The 27,879-nt window shown below is 42.7% G+C and overlaps 2 protein-coding genes across 4 annotated transcripts in view; one reads left to right on the top strand and one right to left on the bottom strand.

Annotated features, from left to right (window-relative positions):
• The first annotated feature begins 2,585 nt into the window (after window positions 1-2,585).
• On the top strand, window positions 2,586-18,063 carry fbxo32 (F-box protein 32). Its single transcript, XM_028817590.2, has 9 exons — window positions 2,586-2,815; window positions 7,369-7,475; window positions 8,651-8,700; window positions 8,779-8,871; window positions 11,055-11,148; window positions 11,811-11,995; window positions 15,525-15,707; window positions 16,168-16,311; window positions 17,844-18,063. Exons 1-9 carry the CDS (start codon window positions 2,703-2,705, stop codon window positions 17,931-17,933), a joined length of 1,059 nt encoding a protein of 352 aa, XP_028673423.1. The 5' UTR covers window positions 2,586-2,702; the 3' UTR covers window positions 17,934-18,063.
• An 8,784-nt stretch (window positions 18,064-26,847) lies between these two features.
• Window positions 26,848-27,879, bottom strand: part of fer1l6 (fer-1 like family member 6) — a 124,253-nt gene continuing 123,221 nt past the window's right edge. For all 3 annotated transcript variants that reach the window (XM_051935967.1, XM_051935968.1, XM_028817740.2), the window contains one exon: window positions 26,848-27,499. In XM_051935967.1, coding sequence (XP_051791927.1) covers window positions 27,319-27,499 — 181 coding nt within the window. In that variant the 3' untranslated portion in view covers window positions 26,848-27,318. The remainder of the gene's footprint in view (window positions 27,500-27,879) is intronic.

The raw sequence follows: 27,879 nt of genomic DNA, 5'->3' as shown, positions 1-27,879 counted from the left end.
TGCTCCATGTTCACTAGAGGATGGCTAAACTGTGGCCATGAAGGGGTCTACCTGCTCAGCAGCAACACTCAAATAGCATTCAAGTGATGATTGACTGGAGTATCCAAAAAAACACACACACGCCTCCCACCATCAGCCTGCACTGTTTGACACTGTTCATGCCAACCAGCAGAAATCGAGATTCATCAGACCAGGCCACTCCAGTTTGTGTTCCGTACTGTGAATGTGATGGTGCATTGTGTTAAGTTACCTCATGTTGTGTTATATTACTGTATATTATGTTATGCCATGCTATAGATGTATTACAGCAGGCAGTGTGGTGGGGTGGGCAAATCCTTTGACTTCAAAACCTGAGGCTGTGGGTCCAAATCCCACTACTGACACCATGTGACCCTGAGCGAGTCACTTCACCTGGCTGCATGCCAACTGGAAAAGCAAAAGAAATGGAAACTAAACGTATCATAAAGGTGTAAAAGCGTCAGCTAAATAAGTAAATGTGAAAGATGGTGTTGTTGGTACATTGCAATGTGATATGTTAGGTTATCTTAAGCTACATTGTTCTAGTTGTGTGTGTATGTGTTACATATTGGTTGTCTTATTGTTTTGTTATGTACTGTATGTTATGTTAGTGATGTTATTCTGCATTATATTGTGCTACATTGTTATACTGTATGTTAAGTTATGCCATGTAATATGTGTTGTGTTATATTACATTATTTTGTGATAGTTAAGTCAAGTTGGGGAGCATGTACTGGTACATTGTGTTGCCACCCCCACCACATGATGAAACAGCTCAGGATCCTGGTTGGTAACCCCCCAGTCAGACCAGTCCAGTCCCACCCTTTGGGAAATGACCCTCTATCTGCCACCGCCAGGTGTTACGTGGGCAACCCCTTGGCCTGGTCCAGCCACTCGGGTCCCCAACAATGAGGATCTTACGAGCCGGATCACCCTCGGGGAAATGTGCCACATGGCTGTAGTACTGTAACTGACACTCCCTCACAATGCAGGTCATGTGCCTCATTCGGGACTCCATGAGCAACACAAAGTCAAACCAACGGGACCCGCATATGAAGAAGTCCAGTCTTCGTCTCAGGTCACTGGATAGCAGCCATGTCTCACAAACAGGAAACACCAGGACTCTAAAGACTTGGACCTTCGTCCTTTTGCAGAGACATCGGGGGCACCACACACCCCTTTATGACCTCATGACCCCCCCACTGCTCTCCCAATCCGTCTACTGACTTCACAGGAAGAGTCACCAGAGTTATGAATGTCACTGCCAAGGTAAGTAAACCTCTCAATGACGAGGTCAACACTCTATATATTTTATGTACTGCATATGTTGTATTACATTGTTATTACTGTATGTTATGCCATGTTACTATATATGTTATGTACTGTATGTGTTGCATTGTGTTATCTTATGCTACATTGTTTTGTTATGCTGTATTACTGTCACATTGTTAAATATGCTATGTTTATATTACTGTATGTCATGTACGACATGTGTTGTCATGTTACTGTATGTAACATTGTTATATGTCATGTATTAAATGTTTTATTATGCCACGTAATGTGTTATGTTAACTATGTCATGTTATGCTATGTAATATTTGTTGTTATGCTATCCCATGTAATATTTGTGCTATGTTACATTATCCCATGTATCACTTGTGTTAATTGTATGTCCTCTTGTGCCACATAATGTTTGTATTGTGTTATGTTAACTGTCATCTTATGCCATCTAATAGTTATGTTACCTGTATGTCATTATGCTATGTAATATTTGTGCTGTTACCTTGTGCCATGTAACTGTTAACTGTCATGTTGTTCCATGTAATAATTGTATTGTTATTTTAACTGTCATGTTATGCTATGTAATAATTGTGTTAGAGCCATATAATTGTGTTCCGTTACATTATGCCATGTAATATTTGTTGACTGTATATCATGTTGTACCATATAATAATTGTTATGCCATATAGTGTTATGTTGACTGTCATGTTGTGCAATGTAAATTGTGTTGTGTTATGCTGCATAATAATTTTGTTATTATGCTATGCCATGTAACATTTGTGTTGTATGTTATATTATGCTCGATCATGTAATTTATGTTATGCCATGTAATATATGTGCAATGTTTTATTATGCCATGTAGTATTTGTATTGTATGTCAGGTTATGCTGTGTAATAATTGTGTTAGAGCCATGTAGTGTTTGTGTTCTTTTACATTATACCATGTAATAACTGTGTTCTCTTATGCCACATAATAACTGTTATGTTATTCCTTGTATTATTTGTCTTGTTTTAGGTTCTCTTCCGTTACAATAGGCCGCTGCCCGAGCCCCTGAGCTCCCCCTTCACCAACATCTGCTCGTCACCCCCTTCAGGCCTAACCTGGGCAGAGGCTTTGCTTTTGGAGAAGTGGCAGCAGCTGGTTGTCTACAGAGTAACAGGATCCGCGGCCAGCGACATTTAGCAACAATGTAAGATGATAAACAAAGCCACGTGGTGAGCCATTTTTTCCAAGCAGCTAGAAAAGATTTCCGGAAACAACAGGGGGCGAGATATAAATACAGCAGCCGCTGCAGCCGTGCGCAGACAGAAAATCAGCATTCTTGGAAGACACTTTAAATCCGAAGCTCCTCTGCCTTTATTGTTTTATTGTCGTCATCATCATCATCATCATCATCATCATCATGCCATTTCTAGGGCAGGATTGGCGATCACCTGGGCAGAGCTGGGTGAAAACTGGAGACGGGTGGAAAAAATATTCAAACGAAGAAGACAACAACTGTGTGAGCTTTGAGAGGTTAGTGGTGAAAGAGAGCTGTGAGGAAAAAGAGTGGCGACACAACTTGTGACGGTGCAGTTTGTGCCCCGCGAGAGAGAGAGCCGCATTTGTTACCTGTGCCCATCTGAGTTGTCCTTTTGTTATCCATTTTTTTTTCTTTTTTAATACATTGTGAGGTTTTTCTTTTTAATTTGCTCCTCGCCTTTGGGAATGTAAACAAAAACAGAGAGCCAGCGGGGGGGCTGATGTGCGTCTTCTAGGTTTAAAAACCCCAAGGGCGTGTGGCATTCTCTCCTGGCATGGACGCTTTCGGCACACACATTCTCCAAGTGTTTGTGAAGTCGTGCTGAATGGCTGAGCACTGCCTAGGAGTCGTCGGGGTACTTTGGTCCTTAGCACTGAATTGTTTTTAAAGCAGGTGCTGGCGTAGTGAACGGGGTACACATGAAATGCATGAACTCCCTCGCAGTCGAGTTTGCATGTTCTCCCGATGTTCTTGTGCCTAACTTTTCATAGGTAGACTGGTGACACTAAATTGGCTGCCATCCTATTCAGGGATGATTCCTGCCTTGTGCCAGGGGTTGCCAGGATAGGCATCTGCCCTTTGTGACGCTATAGCTGAATCAGTGAGCTCTGGAGGTGCTGCTATTGGGCAACCCTTGGTGTGCCCACTATGTTCATGCTGGCAGCATTGGGCAAGAAATGCCCTTAGAGTGGACTTCAGTTGAGTCAGTTCTCTTCATAAGTATCCCTTGATGTGCTGGCATCCCATCCAGGACTGGTTATAGTCTTGTGCCATGTTGTCTTGTATGACCCTTGCTTAGCAGGTTCTGAAAGTAATGGACGGATGACAAAATGTGGATTGGCAATGCGGGCAAATATTAATTACACCTGCCTTTCTTCACTAACTATGCCATAACAAAGCCATCGTAATGTAAAAAAGCAGTAATGACATAAGACGTGAAATTTTTACAAATCCACTTAATCCAGTTCTGGTTTTCAAGATGTCTGGCACCACTGGGCACACGGCATGGGGTGCCAGTCCAGTGCTATTTCTGTAAATTTTAAAACTGCTCCAGTGTTAGGCGATACCAGGGGATGTGCCGCCATCCCCTCCAGGGTTGGTTCTTGTCTTGTGGCAGGATGGCTACATCTGGGTTGGGGTACAGGCAGGCACACATGAAGTAGACCGGCCATTTTCTAACTATCTAATGTAACATGCGGTCAGCACTGACAGAAGACACGGACTGTTTTCAAATCCGCTTCATCCAATTTTGGTTCACAGGACGTCTGGCAGCGCTGGGCACAAAGCAGGAACCAACCCGGGATGGGGTGCCAGTCCAGTCCTATTTCTATAAATGCCAGGCGACTGGTCCAGTGTGACACTGTGGAGGACGTTATGATAGTAGGTGTGCACCAGTGAGGCCTCATCTGGCATTCTGGTTATCACGCTACACGAAAGACATAGCAGCACAAGAAGCTCTGTGGAGGAGAACGACCAGGTGCATCATGGGACTTAAGGACATGTCCTACTGTGAATGAACTCTGTTTAGTTTTGAGTAGAGGGGGACTGCATAGGGACTTCAGCATCCTCAGAGTTGATCGTTGTAACTAAACGGTGAATGGCATACTGGAGGATGCCTGTGGATGTGTATTTAGGACTGAAGCCAAGACGCACTTCATTACTCAAATCTGAAACTACTGAGGCTTTGACGAGATAAGGAGAGACCTTAGCTATCAAAGAGCCTGATGGATATAAGGGTCTCCCTTCCTTTGTCAGATTTCTTATCTTCTTATGAGTATTGAGTGATAGACTGCCATCCCAGCAACAGTTGGATCTTTTCTTGTGCCATATTGTCGGTTGTAGTCCTGGGTAAGAAGGTTCTGGAAAGGAAAAGAAAAAAAAAAAATAACTGGCTAAATCTGGAAGGGTGTTCATAACAAGCCATCTAATACAAATAAAAATAGTCAAGGATGACCACCTTCTCAGGTCCATTTAATCCAATTCAGTTTTGGACACAAGGCAGGAACCCGCCCTGGGTGGGACGCCAGTCCGCTCCTATTACATTCTACATGTTTCATGGCCTTAGTGCTTAGGAGAGAAATGTAAACCTTTGGGTGCCCAGAAGCGACGTCTGTGTCTTTCAATAAAAGTGTTAACCCCATTAAAGTCCTCCCGGGCATTTCATCCCTTTGACTGCTGGAGATAATGCCCCGCTATTCACATTACATCCAATTATTTTTATTCCGATTTTAATAACTGTTGCTTAAGTCCGTTGGATAAAAATAGATTTGTTTGGGATATGACCTTCTGCCGCTGATGACCACTCACAGATGGCTGGCGAGCGAGTAAACACAACCAACAGCTGAACACATTTAATACTTTGGATCCCACGCCCAACTACTGAGGAAAGGGACACCGAATTTGTCAAGAATGCTTGAACTTGAGGGTATGGGGTGTTAGGATTCTTGCTGGCTCGTGACACTGGGCTTGGAGAAGTAGGCCTCAAAGCTCCATGGAGGTCTGCTGTCAAAGGGTGTGGGCTTTCACCCCAAAGCCTAGAAGAAGGCTTAAGGCCTGCATAGGCCCAAAAAAAAAAAAGATAGGGAAGACTTTGAAAATTGAACATGTGGTGGGCGAGTTATTTGTGCCAAATATGAGCATATCTGTAAGTCACACATGTAAATTGCAGAGAGTGGGCAATGAAAAGTCATCTTCATATCACAAAAGAGAATATTTCACTTTCGGTTTCAGCCATCATTTGGATTACATTAATTTTTCCCAAAAGTAATTATATTTATTTACATTTATTTTTTTCGACACTGCAGGGACTGCACCTAATTTCGTTGTATTTGTTACAATGACAAGATATTCTGATATGTAGAACCATAACCATCTGAATATCTCAACAATTAGCAACTCACCACCACAACCTTCAAGTCTGAAACTGTGATATCTGATTGCAGCGGCTCGTGTCGGGTCGAACGTGTTCGAGTCGTCTCTTTTCCTCTGTTTACAGGTGTTACCCACCAATCCGCTCGTATTTGGCACTGCAGCCCCAAAGACAATTTACAGGATAACTCATAAATTGCATCCCTCTATAGAATTCCTACTACAAGTTAACTCAAATTCAGCGGTTAGTGTGTTAAACCGCCAATGCTATCATAACTGAGGAGAGGGACTTGTAAAACCCCTGGCCCTGATAACAAACCGAGTGTTGCTTTAGATTTAGAGATTTATACAACGACCACAAAACTTGTTAGGAATCTGTATATTTCAGAAATTCCCGTGTCTTTATTTGGCACTGTGCTATTTTTCCAGTGGGGGCAAATCAAGTTCGGTCTCTTTCAGTTGCGGGGTTCTCACCCTTGTTTTGGTGGGGAGTTACCTAACCCATAAATCCGATTCCTCACAGCAGTTTTTTGAAATTAAGTACCTTTATTGAGGTTGTTTCAGCCGCCATGTTGTCTCCACCATCCATAGGATGGCTGCCCTCGTTGTTAGCGGCGTCTCCTCAGAGGTCATGACTTGTGATTGGTGATGCGATGGCGATTAAGGGTCATGGAAAGAAACATTTCCGGTCTCAATCAGTGGATAATAAAAATCGTTTTTTTTTTTCTTTCTCGATCATTGTTTCGGGCGGCACGGTGGCGCAGTGGGTAGCGCTGCTGCCTCGCAGTTGGGAGATCTGGGGACCTGGGTTCGATTCCCGGGTCCTCTCTGCGTGGAGTTTGCATGTTCTCCCCGTGTCTGCGTGGGTTTCCTCCGGGCGCTCCGGTTTCCTCCCACATTCCAAAGACATGCAGGTTAGGTGGATTGGTGATTCTAAATTGGCCCTAGTGTGTGCTTGGTGTGTGGGTGTGTTTGTGTGTGTCCTGCGGTGGGTTGGCACCCTGCCCAGGATTGTTTCCTGCCTTGTGCCCTGTGTTGGCTGGGATTGGCTCCAGCACACCCCCGTGACCCTGGGTTCGGATTCAGCGGGTTGGAAAATGGATGGATGGATGGATCATTATTTCATTTTCAGTAGTTGTATTTTTCTGGCCTTGACTCCCGCTTAGTTTTAAACGATTTTCATCTCTCGTTTTGGATTTATCTGCAATGTTTTTTGACTTCCATGATTCGACACATTTGTATTTTTCAGCTTTTACTACGTTTTTTCCCCCCTGGTCACTATCATGAAATACTCTTTGCTAGCATAATGGTAGCAAAATAAAAATCAAAAATAAGGAATCCAAAAATTATAAATTAAAAAAAATAAATTCCATACTCAAAAGCCAGTAGGAAAAGGTGCTCACAAATACAGCAAAATCCAATATCGAAAAAAGAATCGAACAAGAGACTGGACCTCAGTGCAGCTCCACTACGTGACCCAGGCTTCAGGTCGGTTATCCTGTGGGGCGACCACCCCAGGCCCTACACCTAAGGGGGCCCCCGCTTTTGAGGTCCACATGTCCCGTTCGAGCAGATTTGTCAAGTTATATTCTCCAGTGTTTATATATTTCAGATGCTTCTAATATGACTTACTGCTGACTTTCTTGGACGTGACTAATTTCTTTGTTTTCATTTATAGCAACTGCGAAGGAAATAACAAGGAAAATATTTTTGATACCTTCAACTGTGGCGTGGCCATCAAGAAAAGGAAGAAGGATCTTCTGAACAACAACGCCAAGCTCCCATGTAAGTTTTTCTTTTCTTGAGGTGGAGGTTCTGCTGTCCTACTTTTCTCAGATATGAATTTCTTTGCCTGGTGGAGAAAAGCAAAATAAAGAAGGCTTCTTGAATAACTAAGTTAAATAACTTTGAAATGGAGTACGTGTGAGACTTATCATTAAAGGCCTATGCCACTCAAAAATGATATTTATTTGTTACTTACCCCATGTAGTTAGTAGTGATGGCCGAGAAAAAAAACTTAATCTCACAATTTCATGCAGAATGGAGAGAGTAATGTTTCTGGTAGACTGGACTGTAGTGACCGCACGGCTGTTAAAATACGCACATGTCAAAAGGTTTTTGTGCGCTCCTGAACTGACCAGGAGATAGTAATGTTAAGACAAAAAATCGTAAGGAAAAGCTGAGTAAGAGCAAAAAAGATCACCAGGAAGGCGACTGAAACCAATGAGCACACCGGGAAACTAAGTCAAAGACAAAAAAGAGTTCAAAAGTCAAAAGCGAGGCGTGACGCTCAGCCTACCTTGAAGTAGAAACTGACACTAATAAGCTGTTTTCTTTATCCAACCGAAGAAAAAAATTCACAACAGATATGCCTTCGTATTTCCAGTGATGTCAGGGAACTGCAGTCACGTGATGCGATACTAGTGTCATATAAACAAAGAACAGAGCAATATGAAAATAAAAATAAACGTCTAAACAAATCAACGCAGAAAATAACCAACTCTAATAAACTTTAACAAAATAACACAAAATAGACATTTATAAACGTTATTTAATGTGTCAACATTTAGTTAAAAAAAAGGAATGGGATTATAAATTGTAATCACAGCAAGAAGTGGAGGGTCGTAACCAGCAAGTCAGAAAAGCAATAGCCAAGACTCGACACTTGTGACACAAATCAACCTCAAATAGAGAACGGCGGGAATTGGGAAACCGATAAACACACACGTTGCTAGAGTGAACACGTGAATCATAAATTGTAGTGAAAAATCAGAGATGGACTTTCGATAACTAGAAATATTTCAAAACAGTAATGGAATTAAAGTTTGAGTTGAATCGAATCAAGGACAATCAGGAGTAACGTGTTAAGATGTGTGTGTGCAATTCAGTTGTAAATATTGTCATGTTTGGAGCACAAGCCATATACATAATATGAATCGTTCTGATTTGTTTCTTTGTAGACTTTTACAGAGATAAATGGATATACGTGCATAAGGAGAGCACCAAAGAGGTAACGCCATTGCCCTCGTCTTTAACGCAGTCTCTCTCCTAGTAACTCTCACTGATTATTTGTGTCTTTTCTTTTCAGCGTCACGGCTACTGCACCCTCGGTGAAGCCTTCAACCGTTTAGATTTCTCAAATGCAATTTTGGATTCCAGAAGATTTAACTACATAGTGAGGGTGAGTCTGGCGCTGGCACCTTTAAAGAGCGGACGCTCGTGTCCTGGCTGTCTGAGTGTTTGTGCTGTCGACTTGACTTGGATAGTAAGGGTCAGAATAAGTGAGCTTTATGTGGAGTATGACTCAAATTATTCCTTTAATTGGGAAGACATAACTGGTTTGGTGGTGTCTTTTTCACAGAGTGCTAGTTGGTGCTTGATAACTTTTTTTTAATTAGATATTGAAATAAACCTAAATAACATAAGTTACACATTCACTCAGGTGCTGTTTATCTAATATGCTGAGCATTCAGTGTCAAAATATTAGAATAATGAAAATCAGGAAAGGGCTAATAAAGGCAACTTAATCACCAGTACAGTACAGACATGCAGGCCAGCATTTACACGATTAAATGTGCCATCAGTGCTGAGAGTCATTCATCTGGGGATGAGCAGCCGGCACAGGCCGACAGACAACACAACACGACACGACGTGGCCTCCCCTCAACTATCAGATGTCTTAGATGCTTTATTCATTAAGGGGAGCCTTAGCCTTCCTTTACATTCTTTATTCATTATGGAGAGCCTTAGCCTTCCTTTACATCATCATGTGAAGGAAGGAACCCTGGAGGTGCATCAAGACCACCGTAGGGCAAAATACAATTCATTCAGCTGGGCTTCCTTGGCATTTGAAAAGAAACTGGAATACTAAACAGCACACTTCCTATCTATCTATCTATCTATCTATCTATCTTTCATATCTATCTATTTATCATAGCACCCTTTCTTTATATCATATAGTGCCTTTTGTCTATCAATTATACGGTGCCTTTCATATCTATTTATGACATAGCACTTTTCTGTCTGTCTATCATATAGTGCCTTTCACATCTCTATTGATCTATTTATCTATCTACAGTGTTGTGCAAGTTCACAGCTCACAAGGACTCACTCAAAGTTCAATTCACACAGATTCAAATGAATACATTCACATTCAGAGTTCACCATTTAAATTTTGAACCAATTCAGGAATGAGAGAAAATGACCCTTGAGTTTACTTTCTTCAATTTTGCATGCCTTATATTAGACTATTACAGTGTTCTTGAATAAAATACAATGGTTATGAAGACTTTTTTATTTAAATAGACTTTTATCAAGTTACAACTAGCAACAAAAACATACAACTATATATGCTAATATCCTCCCGGTCAAAAAAGAAATTAAATACATTTAAGTATACATAGGAATTACCCACCATGTGACACAAATGGTGACTGCTGATCCAGCGTGGAGGTAGGTGAACTAACCGATTACACTGCTAGTCAAAATTCGCATCACTTATTGCATATTCAACGGGGAAAAATATAAAATGGCCTCACAAAGTCCAAAATTTTCCTAAAAGTGAAAGCGGAGCTTCACCGCGTGCTCGTGTCAGTTGGGGTGCAGCTTAAGCACAAGCAGGCAGACACAGACACGGCCGATTTGATTTGACGTTGTTTTTTTTCCCCCGAATACAAATAAATGGGAAAACATTCGTATGAAATAAATATTTGTAAAAATTCACTATTTGTGCTTATCTGACTACTGCATTCGTATTCCGCTCCACCCCTACATTACAAGGTAAGGCAAAACGTTTAGTTTGGGCCTAAACCAGATCCAGAATGTCACCTAAAATTGAATGAGCTCACGTTCAAGTTCTTCACTTGCAAATACGTTACGTTAAGTTCACCGCTCTTACAAAAATGAGATTGTTCAATGGATGCGCCCTTTTGAACTCGTTCATGCACAACACTACCTATCTATTTATAATATAGTGCCTTTCATCTGTTTATTTTTCATAGTGCCTTTCCTATCTATCTATCTATCTAATCCTGCCAACTACACTAAATTATCTACTTATCTACCATATAGTGCGTTTCACATCTCTATCTGTTATAGCGCCTTTCATATTTGTCAGCACATTTGCTCTCCATCAGCTCAAACTGCTGTGGCCGACTCTCGCATTCCCGTTAATTAAATATCTGAGTATTTTTGATTTAGTAAATGCTTTTCTGACATCGGGTGGAGGATTTCTGCACTGGAGATCTCCTACACCTGACTTCTAAAAAAAATGAGTTGACTGTCTAACAAGGAGCGTGTCTGTCTTTATTAAGAGGTGTCTTTAGCTCTTGCTTATTGTTTCTTTTTCTTAATGTCATTTCTCAGTTGCTGGAGCTTATCGCAAAATCCCAGCTCACTTCGCTCAGCGGAATCGCCCAGAAGAACTACATGAACATCCTCGAGAAGGTGGTGCAGAAAGGTAATGAGGGGTTTTGCTCTGAAAATAGCAGCGAGGTGTACGTAACTACGCGGTCCGAGACAGCAGCAGCACCCCCCAGACCGTCTCCTAAATATTTGTGTGAAGTGTTGACATGTAAGATGGAGTGCAGTCCTCTCGAAGCTGTAAGCAGAAATGTTCCCTTTCTGTGTGTTTGGACAAGCGGCAGTGCAGGCCGAGCTCCAGCTCCTCGTGTCCGTGGCCGCGCTGTCATATGGAGATAAACAAGGCCAGCGGAGCCGCCAGCAGTTTCACGTTTGCTTATCTTTAAGGTTTTGTTTTACGCGTTCATCTGAAAATGAAGTTTGAAATGTCCGAGGATGTCCAGCGAAAGGCCAACAGTGTGGTGCTGTGCCGGGTTATTCATTCCGTTCGGTTCATAACTCCACCTAAACAAACTTCAACGAGACAACATTAGCAGAGTTCAGGTCATCACAAGCACGAAATACAGCGTGGTGTGACAATGAGGTCCTGTGGGGGGCTCCGCAGTTCAAAACATCAAAGTCTGTCTTAGTTAGAAGATGATAGGAGTGCTTGAATGTGAACAGAGTGTCCTGAGCGGGTCTCTGTTTATAAATGTTAGGACTGCCTTTATAAATGATGGGGAGCTAAATATAAATGGAGATTTTTCATTGTGTTGACAGTTCTGGAAGATCAGCAGAATATCCGCCTCATTAGGGAACTGCTTCAGAGCCTCTACAGATCCCTCTGTAGCCTGGTGCAGGGCATGGGCAAATCTGTGCTGGTGGGCAACATCAACATGTGGGTGCAGCGCATGCAGAACATCCTCCTGTGGCAGCAGCAGCTGAATAACATCCAGATAACACGGGTGAGAGCTCGGGGGGGGGGGAGCTGATTGTTTAATATTCATTTCACCCATCGTCAGAACCATTCTAATCTGTTTTTAGGGGTCATACGGAGCCACAGCCATCTCAGCACCATTAAGTGTAATAATAATAATAATAATTCTTTACATGCATATAGCACTTTACTCAAAGCACTAACACTCAGGGAGGACCCGGGACGTGAACCCACCATCTCTTTACTGCAAACCAGAACCAAACCTGGAGAAGGTGTCACAGGGATATGGCACGAGCCAACAATGTCAATTTTATAAACACAGGAGGTATTTATGCAGTGACATATGACACGACATCACAAGACATGACAATCTCAGACTTGCTTAATCCTTTGTAACATAAGACACTTTGCCACCCTCTATCTTCTTCTATAATACGCCACCATGGCTAATATAAGGGGGGTTGGGGGGGGAAATATCCATCTATCCATCCCCGTTTTTGTAGGGGGGTCAAATAATAATAACAACATTGTTTTATATAACATATTTGTGGCATAAATCATAACCTATTGTTCAATAAAATTAACAGAGGCAATGGAACTTGTGTTATTTTTTTGTGAACAAATATAGAATGCCACATTCTATTCTGTCCTAACATAATATGCAATGGCACACGACATGCCATGACATAGCAATCTATAACTTGATGAATCTAATTTGGTATAAACCACAACATTCTATTCTATTCTGGTGGCTCTGAGGCTAGAGATCTGCACTGGCAATCGGAAGGTTGCAGGTTTGAATCCCGTAAATGCCAATAGGGACTCTGCTCTGTTGGGCCCTTAACCTGCAATTGCTGAGCGCTTTGAGTAGTGAGAAAAGCGCTATATAAATGCAAAAAATTATTATTATTATTATTAAGATATAGCAATCTATAAACTTCCATCCATCCATTGTCCAACCCGCTGAATCCGAACACAGGGTCACGGGGGTCTGCTGGAGCCAATCCCAGCCAACACAGGGCACAAGGCAGGAACCAATCCCGGGCAGGGTGCCAACCCACCGCAGGACACACACAAGCACGCCAAGCACAATTTAGAATCGCCAATCCACCTAACCTGCATGTCTCTGGACTGTGGGAGGAAACCCACACAGACACGGGGAGAACATGCAAACTCCACGCAGGGAGGACCCGGGAAGCGAACCACAGGGCCCCTAACTGCGAGGCAGCAGCGCTACCGTGCTGCCCGCAGGCAATCTATAAACTTGCTTAATCCAATAAAGCATAAACCACAACTGCCACATTTTATTTGAGTCTGTTCTAACATAATATGACAAGACATGATATTGTGTAACATGACATCTCAAAGGTGCTTAGTCCAGTATAACCTAAGACACTTTGCCACGGTGCCACCCTCTATTCTAATACTACATGACAAGACATAACACTCTCAAACTTTCTGAATCCAATATCGTACAAGTCACAAATGCCGCATTCTATTCTAATGACATGACAAGACATAACAATCTCTAACTTGCTTGGTCCAATATAGTAGAAGCCTCTTTGTCACAGTGCCACATTCTATTCTGTCATAACCTAACATGCAATGGCAGGACTGACTTGCTTAACCCAATGGAGTATCAACCACAAATGCCACATTCTGTTCTAATCTCTAACATGACAAGGCACAAAGTAACAATATCAAACTTGTTTGATTCGATACAGCAGAAGTCACTTTGTCACCCTCTATTCTATGCTATTCCATTCTAGTCGATTTTATTTTGTTCTAACATAGCTTAACAATTACATGGAATAACATTTTCAAACCTGTTTAATCCAATTTAGGGTCACTTGAAGCAATCCTCAGGAGTGGTGGGCACAAGGCAGGGCACAGTCCTGATCTTGTCACTGTCCATTGTCACAGGAGCTGTAGAGTATTCAGGCAGCACTGGACACAAGAGAAATTTAGTTGAGGCGCCAGTCCTTCACAGGAATACATTAAATCATTTCACATTATCTTATAGTACAGCAGAACACGGTCAGAGCTGCTTATGCCAGTTCAGTGTCACAGAGGGCTTGCATTGGCGCACAAGGCACGCTCCAGCCCTGGATGTGGTGCCACTTCTTTGCAGGGCCCACTCACCCACACACTCATTTTTTGGCCGTTTGTAACGTCACAGGTTAGCCAAACCTGCACATCTTGGGGACACGCGGGAGGAGAATCTGGAGGGAAGCCACACAGACAGTGGGGGGGATTCCAATCCATGAGGCAGCACCACTGTACCAACCTGTATATTATACAGTATTATCCTCTCATCAGCCAGTCATTTTCAAACTTGCTTATCCTGACCAGAACTACTGGGCAGCTGGAGCCAACCCCAGCAAGCACTGGGCATAAGGCACAAACAGTCCCTAGAAGGGGTGCCAGTACATTGCAGGGTGAGCACCCAGAAGCACACACAGTCACTACGGCCAATTTAGCATCGCCAATCCATCTAACGTGCACGTCTGGGGACAGAACCGGAGCAGATGGAGGAAATCCACACAGACTCCATGCAGGGAGGACCTGGGATGTTACACCACCAAGTTAGATTAAATATTATAGTATATTATACTGTTATTAGACATTAAGCCCATTACAATAATGGGCGCTAGAACAGTAGTCCATAAACATTAGTAGGAACAGTCTATATTAAATGGCAAGGGACCTTTTACCTCATTAAATTTTTCCTGTAAAATGCCTGTAATTCTGGCTTTGCTGTCCGTAATATGCGTTTAATTTTCTGTCACAACGGTGAGCAATCAGCAGATTCTCCCCAGCAGCTGATGTAATATGCGCGAAAATAAATCTACTTTCAAAAGTCATCATACTGTAATATCATGAAAATTCGTATATTTAGGAAAACCCCTTCAACGACTGACACGTTACACTTTACTGGGCCGAGCTTCTTAATCGCAACTCTGACGTCCTCAGAGTGAACACTTGCACAACAACGGGGAAGCTGGTCTCCGCGTCTCAGTACCCGATTGGATTTTTCGTGTTTTCTGTTTTAGGTCTTACCTCATTTACCGAAATCCGATTGGATCTGCCGCGCGATATTTTATAGGTCCCACCCTCTCTGTCTTGTGTGACACGTCAGGCGTCCTTTGAAGCATCTGCTTTGAAGTATCGCACCATGCCCCGCGCATGCGCACTTCACCAGAAGACACACACACACGGACACTGGACGCACACAGGGGTTTTATTAAAGAGGATTGTCTAAAATTCTCTCCTAATGTGATACGACATAAGGGTGGCACAGAGTGACGGCCGCTCCAGTTTTTATCGTAGTCTGCTCTCCCTTTGCCCTCCCATTGTGTCCATTCATAATATAAAGCTGCCATCAGTTTTCTCATATACTCGGCTCTTAAATCGTATCCCAGTTGTGGAGTGGGCCGATTACAAATGTCAAATATTTCCATGAAGAACATGTCAAAAATCCAAACATACAGACTATGGAGGAACCCACCTGTATCTGAAAGACGTCCTGACGACTCCTTCATGTCTCTGTTTTGCAGCCAAACCCGGCAGGGATGACCCTGACAGACCTTCCTGTGTGCTTACAGCTGAACATCATGCAGCGGTTATCCGACGGGAGGGATATCGTCAGCCTGGGGCAGGTGTCTCCATCCTTGAACAAGCTCTCGGAGGACAGGCTGCTGTGGAAGAAGCTTTGCCATTATCATTTCACAGATCGGCAGGTACCTGCACAAGAAGAGGACCTTAAGGTCCTGTGTTAAGTAGGCCGATCCACATCAACACTTCCTTGATAAAGGAAGTCCAGATATCTTGATCCCAAGTCCTAGTCAGGTTTCTGTCTCTGTTGGTAGCCCCTAAGAACGTCCATGTAGCCACACTGGGGGTTCCTGAAGGCCCTCACCTTGTAAAAAGGTCCTCAGAGGATCCCAGTTAACATGGACAAATAGTCCCTGGGATGTTCCTAATTTCAGGAAAAATTCAGCGAATCCCAGGCAGTTATGTATGGTGCGAATTATATATTACTAATCTTAGAGTCAGAGAACCTCCCTGAGTACCCACCCTTGTCTTCCAGCACACCCATTCCAGAATATCCCCGTTTTAGTATGAGTGATTCTGCAAAGCGTCTCCACCTGCGAGATGATGAAGGCTCATAGATGTGATGTTTTCTGTCAACGTCCACAGATATGCAAGCGTCTGATTGTAAATGAAAAGGGTCAGCTGGACTGGAAGAAGATGTACTTTAAGCTGGTGAGATGTTACCCGAGAAGAGAACAGTATGGAGACACCCTCGTCTTCTGTACCCACTGCCACATCCTCTTCTGGAAGGTAAGTGTTTCTCCAGGCTCCCGCAATTCAGTGCCCACCCCGGTCACTGCTGTCTGTTTCATGTCCTCTCCGCATGCCAGTCATGTGCTGGTTAGGTTGACTGGCAACTCTAAACCGGGCCAGTGTGAGTTTGGGAGTGTGATGTGCGCGAGTGTACCATACGGTGGACTGGTGTCTCCAAGACAGATGGCAGCTCCTAACAGAATACTTATATAGAAGACATCCATTTTTGAATTTAGAGTTGAAGCCGAAGCCTATCCCTGCAGCATCAGGTATAAGGTAGGAACCATTTCTTGAGGGTGCACCGGTCTAATGATGGGCATCGGTTGTATGAGATGGTGACGATCTTATTTCCTTGTCCAGATAACATGCCACACGTTGCCTCTCTCCAGCACCGTGATTAGCAAGGATGGATTCAAATACAAAACTCCAAGAATGGAAAACACGACGTTACCCCTTACCTCGTTTCCATACCACAAGTCCCAGTTCTGGAGAACTTGTCCTAAATTTCCAGAGCAAAATCTCGTATTGTGTGTTATATTATGGGGTTTCTCAACCTTTTTTGGTGTTGCGACCCACTTTATTCAATGTCAGTGTCTTCACGACTCACCTTCCCCCCCCCCCCCCTTTGGTGACCATCAGGCAGGGGGAGGTTCCCCTTTGTGATTAGAACACAATCGTTAAAACAGGGGGACAACTACTGGGGATCCTACCGAATGGGAAATAGAGTGCAATCGTCGGAATGGTGACCCACGTCCATTATAAACACTAGCAGCTCGTGATCTACCGGCGGCAGCCCGCACCCTACTTTTGGGTTGAGAAACACTGTTATGTTATACCAGGTGGGCTACCCATCTAAGATGGGTTAGGAGCAAAAGTAGACTCGAATGCCAAGTTGTACATAGCAGTATCACTTAACATGACGAGTAATGTTGTGCACCCAACTTCATTTTTATACAGAAATCTCTTCACGCCAATTCACTTCTGTTTAAAGGTTTCAATTCATCTAATGCCATGTTTTTCCACGTTGACTTCTCCTCTTCATTCGTTTCATGCTAGCACTCCTCCTTTGGCATGTAGTCCTTTCCTCGCCTGTTTCGTTATCGTGCAGATCTGCCGTTCCTTCTCCATCATCCGGCCCAATCCTCATCTGATTACCGTTCACACACCTTTGCCGTAGCTCGTAGTCGATCATACTTCATGTCAAAAATCACCCTCGTGTCTTTTTTATCCCCCGTTCTTTTCTCACATGGTCTTCGTGGACAATGCTTTTCCTACACAGAATTTGTAATCTATTCCTGCATTTCCCCAGGAATTCTAATTCCTTCCCATGATACCAAATCCTTCAAGTCTCTCGGCCATTGTGAGTCTGCCCTTCACTAGACTTGTGTCCCTACTGCCATTGATTCCTGATGCTGCCGGTCAACCCTGTGGTGGAGCAGGTTCACAGTATGGATGAACAGATTCCTTCTTGTGTGGTAAATCATCGGAATTCTTCATTTATTTATTTATTTTTCCATTATCACCTCTAGGATTCCTGCCACCCCTGTACGGCTAACAACACAGAGTCCTGCTGCATTCCTGTTGCACCACAAGACTTCATCAACCTTTTCAAGTACTAAGAGTCACGCTTAAGGAGCTGTGTATATTTATTTGTGGATTTTCCTATAAAGGGTGACATGTACAGTATGGAGGAGGACTCGGATGAGATTTTTGTAAATAATGAACTGAACTCGAAAAAGGAAAAAACAAGAGAGACATATCATTATATTGTGCTTAGAAGAGTTCGAGAAGATGGACAGCAACCCTTCGGTGCTCTCCACTGCACGTGGCCCAGCAACTGGACTTACGAGCGTAAGGGGCTTTGAGAGGGACATGCAGTACCCACCAAGTGGGTGCCATGCCAAGTCAAGCTTGAGCTCAACTTATTCATCCATTGCTCACAATCAACGCAGGCTGATGTAGACGCCACTCAGATTGATTATTCGATTTCAAATCATGTTACGTGATCACCGATTACATTATGAAATATTTCTTGGTTATTGGAGTGTTAAGTGCCACCTTTAAACATAACCGACGTTCTAAGTTAAGAATCCGCACTCTTGTAGTTCATTGTGATTGCATCAAAGGTTTACTGTGTAACATACAAGGACAAGAATTGCACCAACTATCATTTATAAAAGCGCATACGTTAATATTCACTTTACTTTTGTAAGTTTTGCATTAAGTGAGTAATTCAGTGAAAAAAACATGTGGTAAGATCTACTGAAAATGACACTTTATTGTCTTCTTCTCATCTACACGAATTTAAAAATATCGATTGTGTGCTCTGCGGTAAAGCGATGTGAAAATGTTGTAGCAGAATTCATTGCACAGTGAAAGCTACGGGGAACGTGGGGATGGTTTGATTGGACGTTGCATGCATTTTTTTGTACTTTTTTGTACTTTTTATAATTTTGAGCAGGGATTTATTGTGAAACAGAATGTTAAGAATTGGGAAACGGCGAAGGCGATGAAATGTGAATGAGGTTTTTTTTTTTTTTACTTGCAATAAATCAAAAACTAAATCATCTCCTGTGTTGTGACCGTCACTGACTGTGTTCGGATTATAGACTGGGACTGACCGGAGACTCTCCAGTTATCTGCTTCAGCTCTCCGAGTCTGCACTGCGTGAACAACAATTTACACGACGGGGGATCCACGTAGAGCTGAAGAGCGACGACACACAAGGGACAAGGTCACTCTCGTCTGTCCACGTGACACTCGGACTACCACAACTTGACAAAACTGTGAGTTTTCATTCAAACATTGCTTCAGGGGCGTTGCGTGACGGCGGACGCTGCACTCAGACCTCCAAAAGGTAACACAAAAAAAAGACAATTACCCCTCAATAAAGTGTATCAAATCAAACATAAAAAAAAATTGCTCAAACATACACAGAATGATGGAATTCTAGTGTATAATTTTGTACAAAAGTTACTTACCTTACAGAACAGATTGCGAATTAACATTTCTTTAAAACAAATCGTTAGGGGACTCCATTTACAGCGGTGTTCTTTTTTTCTCATCCGAGGTATCCTTATTTACTCAACCCGAGAAGGCTCAAGTACAGTACAACCATAAGCAAATATTAACATGAGCAGCAGGAAAAGGGTTCAGAAAAAAATGGAAAAGACAGCTAAAGAAAAAAATCGAATGAAATTCGAATTGTGAATTGTCGTTCTCTGTGATAATAATATGCCAGGTAACTTACAGTGAGGGTGACAGCACAATTCTAATTCTAATTTAACATGCAGCCCCATAAACTACAGTTATGTTAAAATATAAGAGCACCCCATGGAAAATGATTGACCTTTTCAAGGTATTTGAACAGACCAGCAGGAGATCCTCATGTTAACACATAACAATACAATACAATTTAATTTAGTAAAGCCCAAAGTCAAAGTCAGAACAGGCCCTGCCTTTTGACAGCCCCCCCAGCCTTGACTCTCTAAGAAGATGAGGAAGAACTCCCAAAATAAAACCTTAGTAGGGGAAAAAAAAATGGAAGAAACCTCGGGAAAGGCAGTTCAGAGAGAGAGAGAGAGAGAGAGAGAGAGAGACCCCCTTCAAGGTAGGGTGGGCACGCAGTAGTGGGTGTCAAAAAATATAATTTATAATACAATACACAGAACAAAACACAAGTAATCCTCAATACAGTAATATAAGTGCAATAGAAATATTACAAGTACAGAGCAGGATTCAACAGCAGATGATATCCCATAATACAAAGTGATCTACTTGAACAAATGACCCCTAAAACTGACATTGTGTTTCCATTTGTTTTGTCTTGGTAGAGTTCTCTATTACTCTACTTTCCCCTTTTTGTATTATTAATGTGTAGTCTTTGTCAGAAGGCCTCAAATCTCACAGACTGTTTATCAGCTATTGTAGTCCATAACTTCTCCCCACCTTCCCTTCTACATTTATAACCTCAGGAAATTAGGTGTAGGAAAAGACAAGCAGGCGACCCAGTCACCCGGAATGGCAGCTACACCACCAGACCTGTGGCCGGGCAGGCTGAGGAGTGTTAGACCCGACAAGCCGTACTTCTTCCAAATAGACTTCCCCAATCGACAGTTAAATATCATAAAGCAAACAGTTTGTGAAATGATAGATAGATAGATAGATAGATAGATAGATAGATAGATAGATAGATAGATAGATAGATAGATAGATAGAATTTAATTTTAGTGTAGTAGGCAGGATTAGATAGATAGATAGATATCCATCCATCCATTTTCCAACCTGCTGAATCCGAACACAGGGTCACGGGGGTCTGCTGGAGCCAATCCCAGCCAACACAGGACAGGAACCAATCCCGGGCAGGGTGCCAACCCACCGCAGGATGGATAGATAGACAGACAGAATTTAATTTTAGTGTAGTAGGCAGGATTAGATAGATAGATAGATAGATAGATAGATAGATAGATAGATAGATAGATAGATAGATAGATAGATAGATAGATAGATAGATAGATAGATAGATAGATAGATAACTTTATTAATCCCAAGGGGAAATTCACATACTCCAGCAGCAGCATTCTGATACAAAAAACAACATTAAATTAAAGAGTGATAACAATGCAGGTAAAAACAGACAATAACTTTATATAATGTTAACGTTTACCCCCCCGGGTGGAATTGAAGAGTCGCATAGTTTGGGGGAGGAACGATCTTCTCAGTCTGTCAGTGGAGCAGGACGGTGACAGCAGTCTGTCGCTGAAGCTGCTCCTCTGTCTGGAGATGATCCTGTTCAGTGGATGCAGTGGATTCTCCATGATTGACAGGAGTCTGCTCAGTGCCCGTCGCTCTGCCACAGCTGTTAAACTGTCCAGCTCCATGCCTACAATAGAGCCTGCCTTCCTCAGCTCACTAGGACGTGATATCTTTGGGACTGGGGTGATGCAAGATGTTTTCCAAAGCCTCGAGACTCTCCCCTGTTCCAGGCTCAGGTTGAAGATGCGCTGTAGAGGACCCCCCAGCTCTGATGCACAGACCTTCAGCAGTCGTGGTGATACTCCATCTGGACCCGCTGCTTTGTTGGCACGAAGTCTCCTCAGCTCTCTGCTCACTTGCGCTGTTGTAATTATGGGTGGGATGTCTCTCCTATGCTGGTATCAGCAGAAGGATGTGTGGAGGGTGCAGTACTCCGAGGTGAGAGTGAGAGTGGGTTAGGGTGGTCAAACCTGTTAAAGAAGTTGTTCATCTGGTTTGCTCTCTCCACGTCTCCCTTGATGTTGGCACCCCGCTTCGAGCTGCAGCCAGTGATGATCTTCATTCCATCCCACACTTCCTTCATGCTGTTATTCTGCAACTTCTGCTCCAGCTTTCTCCTGTACTGCTCCTTCGCCGCCCTGAGCTGGACTCGGAGTTCCTTCTGCATGCACTTGAGCTCATGCTGATCACCGCCTTTAAAAGCCCTTTTCTTCTGGTTCAAAAGGCCCTTGATGTCACTTGTAATCCATGGCTTGTTGTTAGCATAGCAGCGTACAGTTCTTACTGGAACTACAATGTCCATACAGAAGTTGATGTAGTCAGCAGTGCAGTCAACAACCTCCTCAATGTTCTAACTATGTGATCCCTGCAGGATATCCCAGTCTGTAATTCCAAAACATTCTCTCAGAGCCTTCTCTGCCTCCGGGGACCACTTCCTGAATGAACGTGTGGTTGTAGGTAGGACCATCACTCTTGGTTTGTAGTGAGGCTGAAGCAGAACCAGGTTATGATCTGATAGATATATATATATATATATATATATATATATATATATATATATATATATATATATATATAGGGTGGCACAGTGGGAACCGCTGCTGCCTCGCAGTTTGGAGACCTGGGTTCGCTTCCCAGGTCCTCCCTGCGTGGAGTTTGCATGTTCTCCCCGTGTCTGTGAGGGTTTCCTCCCACGGTCCAAAGACATACAGGTTAGGTGGATTGGCGACTCCTAGTGTGTGCTTGGTGTGTGGGTGTGTTTGTGTGTGTCCTGCGGTGGGTTGGCACCCTGCCTGGGATTGGTTCCTGCCTTGTGCCCTGTGTTGGCTGGGATTGGCTCCAGCAGACCCTCGTGACCCTGTGTTCGGATTCAGCAGGTTGGAAAATGGATATATAATATATATATATATATATATATATATATATATATATATATATATTTATTCACGGCATTCGTAGTCTGTGTCACAATCTGATTGTATGGGTGGTTACCTACCAGGTAATGCTTGTGGTTGGCCAGCAATCTGCTAACATCCGCCACGGTGCCCTCAGTTTGTGAGGAGCAGATCATAGAATGGTTGAAATAGTTTACTGTCAAATAAATGCAAAGAGTACACGACACGTGTTTCGCCCTCATTCTGGGCTCATCAGGTGTACACACTCCACTGCACTCCCTCTCGGGAATCAAACCTCGGACGTCAGCGTCAGAGGCGATGCCCCTAACGTTGCGCCCCATACAATCAGATTGTGACACAGACTACGAATGCCGTGAATGTAATTACCCCGATCTACGTGCTGTCAAATAAACGAACCACACGCCGTGGCGCAACGTTAGGGGCATCGCCTCTGACGCTGACGTCCGAGGTTCGATTCCCGAGAGGGAGTGCAATGGAGTGTGTACACCTGATGAGCCCAGAATGAGGGCGAAACACGTGTCGCGTACTCTTTGCATTTATTTGACAGTAAACTATTTCAACCATATATATATTTATTTATTTATTTATTAATAGTGATAAGAAACAAACAACAAAACAATATACATTTCCAAAGCTCACTAGCAAGTCCACCATGGAATGGCTCAAAAAGAACACACGGAGCATTGCAGACTGGCCTGGTCAAAGCCCGGTTTTGAATCCCATCGAATTGGTGTGGGGGTGTTTGTCTTGACTCCCCTTTCCCCTGTTGTGTTATTAATGTGTAGCCTTTGTCAGAATGCCTCTAATCTCCCAGACTTACCACTGTTTATAAGGTATTACAGTTTATAACTTCTCCCCACCTTCCCTTCTACATTTATAACCTCAGGCAATTAGGTGTAGTAAAAGACAAGCAGGAGTTAAGTTACACTTGAAATAATGTATTATTGATAATAATCATAAATAATAACAATATGCAAAGCACATTTGAATATTGGCAACCATACAACCTGATTAAATGCTGATGTGTAGTTTCAGGCGGCACACAGACTTGTAGTTAGTTAAAAATGTCTCGAGTTAAGGCTTCATTTGTGGTCAGCTTTCTTCAGAACAGGCCTCATACCTGTCTCAATATGGCTGCCGAGCTGTGCTCTTCATTGTGTTGTCTTTTTCAGTTCATGGTGTGAGATGGTCTTCATCAGTTTGGTGAGAGAGAGACAGAGATAAAGCAACCAAATTTATGGGTTTTCTGTCCAACCCCTACAACCAATATGGCGTCGTGGTACTTAAAGGCTTTTGACACAAACCAATTCCAAACAGCCATACTTCAGACCAATGGGGCAGAGAACACCTCCACACCTGCCACCCCCCAAACCCATTTGTTAAGGTAAAGCTTGGCAGTTGGGCAGCCTGACTTTGTGTGGGAGTTGAGAGACTTCAGAGAGACGTTCACCACACGTGTTTCAGGCACTTCCTCCCTCAAATCCTGCCATAAAATTCAAAGAGACTCAGTCCTTGGGGTTGTGAACATGAAAGCTTCTCACTAATGTAACACTAATATTACATTGCTTTGTCTAAATTACAAATGAAGACATACAAAATATTTATCAACTTACAGGGGGGGGATCTGCAACGGGCAGGACATGCAAGAAAACCCACAAACGTCTTGCAACTGAAGAAATTTTGCTTGGATGAGTAGTCAAAAATGTCAGAGACTGGTGGGTAGTTAAGTAAAATGTCTACAAGAAGTCATTTCTGCTGAAGAGGGTGATAAGCGGCTCCTGAGATCAGGGGTCTACTTACTTTTTTTTCCCCCCTGTAGACCATTTCATCTGCTGATATTCTCGTTTAATAAATGAGTGAAGAGGCACATTTTCCTCGTGTATTTCTCCGTCCAAACTTGCTGAGAATGTTAATAACGGGGTGTACTTACTTTTTCACATTTAGATTACATTTAGGTCCTTGAACTAAAATGTCTAAGCCTTATATAGTCACAAAATTCAATGAAATCAAAGTGTAACAATTCTCTCTAAACATTTACCCAGGATTCCTGCTTAGCACACCTTCACTAATGTATGCAAAGAGTGCAATGTCACCATCCAATGAGTGCACGGCAGAGAGCAACTAAGGGGCCAGAAGCGACTGAAGAGTTCAGTCGTCAGGTCATCGATGGCGCTGAACGACAGAGGGTGGGATCTGCAGCCCCTTGGAAAGATTTTTATACTTGGAATGTACAATTCTTGGAAGGTATAGTTCTGCACAAAAGCTACTTACCTTACAGAAATGAATAAAGGAAAGTTCACAAGACCAACACAAGCTGTGGTATGCATTACATTTAATATTATAGCATTGTGTTTATTTACAGTTATTTTTACATTCAAACGGAACGTTGCTATTAGTTTGTTAACATGTGAGGTAGCAAGAACAGCCAACACTTAGAAGAACCGTGCGTCCCAAGTGTCGTCAGACGAATGTCGGAATGATTTACAATGAAAATCTTCAAACAGCACACGACATCCCTCGTCATTTTTACTTTCTTAAAAAGTTTATTGGCTATCTCTGCCTTTCGGTTTATTTTAATCAATTACTTTGCCGCATTAGCGATTTTTGTTCATTGTTTAATGTAAATGTTAACCAAAAAGTAATTCAAGTAATTACTTTGGAGAGGTTTTAAGCTCGTCCTTCCCCTTAGTGACACTTCACACATTGTTTCCCTGAGTTTACTGCAGGTCCGCGTCATTGTCAGACTCTTTTATAAATGTTTGACTTGGAAATTGCATACAGAGCCCCGTAGGTGTCAGGTAGGAACAAGAAAATAATCCGTTGAAACGACTAACGTAAATCGTAACAGATTATTTTTGTTGTTTTCTCCGACTCTTATTTCAGTAGCTATTTGTTTTTCCTGGTATTCAGTTTGGTGAACCGGAACCAGAAGAGTGAGGCAGTGGCGAGTGTCAGTCTGTTCTGTGCTGTTCAGTGCTGTGATCGACTTGAGTTTACAATGGACCGACCGGATTTGATACACTGTGACACTAGAGGGTGCTGTCGCTCCTCAAAAATGTTCCAGACTCCAGGTAAAAGCACCAAGAAATATTTTTAAATTATTTTCCTCAATAAAGTGCACAAAATCACCACAATACACAATAAATCCAATAATCAATAGAAATATAATAAATCAATCCTCCACTCCCAGCAGCTCCGTCACACTACCTCCCAACATCCGGCTCTGCTTGCTGGGTCTGCACCAGTCCTTTATATAGTCCTTGACAGATGAAGCTTTATATTTTTCTTTAGCCCAGAAGTACTTCTGTTCTTCTGTCCCCATGACTTGGGAGTACTTCTGGGCTATAGGGAAAATAAAAATCCCTGCGTCTCACGATGGCACCCAGCAGGGCTGTGAAGTCGAACTCCATCTCCCATGATGCCCTGCGGGAATCTGGGGCACCTCCATGCTGCAGGGAGGACTCCACCTAGCGGCCTGGATGTGCCGGCCATCTCTCACAACACTTTTATGTTCATCTTGGACTCAAACATTTGCATATGTTTAAGGTTTTGGCTGTCACACGCGCCATTGTTATATCTTTGTCAACTCTTAAACGTCAATTAAAAGGACAACAGATTGTTTTTCGACATAAACACTTTGACGACGTTGCAGTATCTCTTCTGCTTCACCGAACTCTATGCCAGAAAAAAGGGAAGAAGAAATGGACTGCAAGGGGGAAAAAATAATAATAATCTGTTTGGGCAAATTTGAATAAGCCATCTGAATGGATTATAAATTCATTCAAATGTTTTAATAATTATCACGTGCAATGGAAAAACAAAGTAACTGCCATTTGTTTTCAAAATTGACTTTTTTTCTTTAGTTTTTGGACTTCTTTCCTGCTGTTATAAGGTAGTGGTAACGACCACATACTGTATGTCTTCATTCCAGTCACAGCACGACGGAAGAAGCTCGTATAGACACACACTGCAAGACAAAAACCTGACAACTCCATTGACCAATAAGGAAAGACCGCCTACCAATGAAAACGCCGCAATACGATCACATGATTTAAATGCTGCGACTCCGTGATTTAAAGGCCAGGTGTTATTGATTCGTGAAAAAAAATAAATATTGTGTATGTGAAGCTCAGGAAAAACAAAATCGAGAGATCGTTAATTACAGGGGGTGACGTCATTTTGTCAATTCGCCGAAAACTTGAAAGATGTGACGTATGAAGTTTTTTCCACACTCAGCGAGAATTCATTCAAGCAGATTTTTCTTTTTTGCCACAGTGCGGACATTTTTCTTTCTCCTACCCGACACCTAATGGGGCTCTGTAATTGCGTAAAATTAAAATATGTCATATTCATATATGGTTTGCCCATCGTCACACATGTGCGTCAGACAGGTAGGTGATGCCACCCCAAGCCCGGATGCTGCCTTCTGCTAACTAACTACCTGGAGAGGAGTGTCAGACACGATTTGTGACAACTAAACTCTGCCCCTTCCACATACAACGGAGATCGGAATACCCGATTGCTGAGGGGCGACCTGAATTTGTTAATATTATCGTTAAAGACCACCATGCTTTTTTTTTTTTTATTTGTATGTTTTGACAAGTAACGGCTTGGCACCCCAAAGTACTGCCGTTGTCACCAGCCTGTTATTCCTCAGATGACCACAAAGTCTTTCTTTGCATATCCGTTATATTACAGCAATCTCAATTTCATATTTAAAAAAAAATAGATCTACACTTACAAAAATATCCACCCATTCCATTCTTCTATACAATTTTTTTTTTACTCTAGAAGAAATGCCCTTTTAAAATATTGATCAGTAAGCGAGGGCACCTCATCCGTTGACGATCCTGTGAGTGATGGCGCCCGGCAGCGTGTAGAGCAGCAGAGCGATGAACAACGTCAGAATCAGGATGACGAACGCGATGATGATGTATTTCTTGTAACGTCCCCAAATTAAATGGAAGAAGCACTTGAATGGATTCATGAACCACGAAAACGAAGTGTCTGGACGCCTGAAAATAAAAACAAAAATGTTTTTGTTGTAACCAATAAATTGAACTGCAATGTGAATTACACCCGAGGAAAACTCCTTTTGCTTTTCTCAGACGTGTAACGCACAACATAACATGCACAGAACATAACGGCTCCTCCAATTACTACACACAGTGGTTCCGCTTCAGCCTTGTGCTTAACTCATTTCAATTTTTTTCCCCCATCATGCAATACTCAATCCCCCCCCCCCCCCCCCCCACACACACAATGACAAAGCAAAAAACAGAATTTTAGAAGTTCTTGAGGCCCAAAAACCATTAAAGCACCTCGTGTCCTACCAGCCAATGGTGCCAGTCCTGAAAACAAGACGGTGCTGCGGGAAAATGTGAATCATTGTTAA

Source organism: Erpetoichthys calabaricus, chromosome 13, assembly GCF_900747795.2.
Source record: "Erpetoichthys calabaricus chromosome 13, fErpCal1.3, whole genome shotgun sequence".
Classification (NCBI taxonomy): Eukaryota; Metazoa; Chordata; class Cladistia; order Polypteriformes; family Polypteridae; genus Erpetoichthys; species Erpetoichthys calabaricus.
This window is presented reverse-complemented; position numbering and strand designations above follow the sequence as displayed.

Coding starts and splice junctions, on each gene's coding strand:
- fbxo32 (XM_028817590.2), top strand. CDS start 2,703: ATGCCATTTCTAGGGCAGGATTGGCGATCACCTGGGCAGAGCTGGGTG. Junction 8,872..11,054: donor GATTTAACTACATAGTGAGG/GTGAGTCTGGCG, acceptor GTCATTTCTCAG/TTGCTGGAGCTTATCGCAAA. Junction 11,996..15,524: donor ATAACATCCAGATAACACGG/GTGAGAGCTCGG, acceptor TCTGTTTTGCAG/CCAAACCCGGCAGGGATGAC.